The sequence below is a fragment of the Buceros rhinoceros genome, unplaced genomic scaffold (assembly GCF_000710305.1).
Source record: "Buceros rhinoceros silvestris isolate BGI_N320 unplaced genomic scaffold, ASM71030v1 scaffold20926, whole genome shotgun sequence".
NCBI lineage: Eukaryota > Metazoa > Chordata > Aves > Bucerotiformes > Bucerotidae > Buceros > Buceros rhinoceros.
In genome coordinates this window covers 8,350-9,338 of record NW_010417317.1, presented here as the reverse complement: position 1 = coordinate 9,338, position 989 = coordinate 8,350, and the positions used below count along the sequence as shown (strand labels likewise).

Below are 989 nucleotides of genomic sequence, written 5' to 3'. Positions count from 1 at the left end.
ACAGGGCCCCCGGGGTGGGGGGGGCCCAGCCTCCTCCTGCCACAGTATGAGGTGCACCAGCAGGGTGGCTCTGCTCCAAGCTAGGGCCGGGATGCTAAACCTGGAAGTGTCCAGGGATGGGATGCAAAACTTGGAAGTGTCTTGTTGGTGGCAGTGCAGCAGCCACACAGGCACTTCTGCCAGCAGCCAGCAGGCTGCAGCACAGCTGTGTGCTGAGCTGGAGCCGGATCCCCCCTGCACACACCCCGCACTGGGTGCCAGAGCCGAATCTCCCACACACACCCCGTTTTGGGTGCTGGACCTAAATCGCCCCACACCCACTGCACGCTGGGTGCCAGAGCTAGGCAGCTACCACTTCATCTCCCATGGGTGTCCCCAGTGTTGCACAGCCAGCCCGTAATAGCCAGGCAACAGAAGTACCCCTTGCAGGTGCCACAGTCTACCCAAGGTAGGCTCGGGATGGGGAACACGCAGCGTGTGGAGCTCTGGCAGAGCTTCAGCAGCCCTTAAGTGTGGGGAGGGCCCCGAGGGAAGAGCTGTGCATGGCATTTGGAGAATGCAAAGGGCAGGGGTTGTGGAGGGAGGGAGGGAGAGGTGGCAACGTGTGCTCAGCACAGGCTGACTGCAGCTGTTGGCCACCAGAGCTGGAGGTCACTGAGTGCGAGCGGTGCTTTGGACATGCTCTGCCGTGGGGCGTGCAGCACCCTCAGTCATGGCACTGGCCCAGCTCATGTGGCCTGGCTGTGCTCATCTTGGCTTGGCACGGCCCTGTTTAACCAGGGACAGGTTTATTTGGGCTGGTTGCTGACCCTGGAGGTCTCTGGGCCAGGGAATGTCCCACCCTGATGCCCGCATGCTGATCACCCCCTTACTCCTGGTCCTCAGCATCTCCCTGAATGGCATGAAGGTGTCGAGGCCCGACATCCGCATTGGGAGGAATCGCATGATCAAGCACGCCCGTGACAAACACAACGCGCCCAACCCGCAGA

The 989-nt window shown here is 61.8% G+C and overlaps 1 protein-coding gene across 1 annotated transcript in view; it reads left to right on the top strand.

Annotated features, from left to right (window-relative positions):
• Window positions 1-989, top strand: part of B4GALT2 (UDP-Gal:betaGlcNAc beta 1,4- galactosyltransferase, polypeptide 2) — a 3,666-nt gene that overhangs the window by 2,495 nt on the left and 182 nt on the right. The window contains exon 7 of the mRNA XM_010138167.1: window positions 885-907. Within this exon, the coding sequence (XP_010136469.1) occupies window positions 885-907 (23 nt within the window). The remainder of the gene's footprint in view (window positions 1-884; window positions 908-989) is intronic.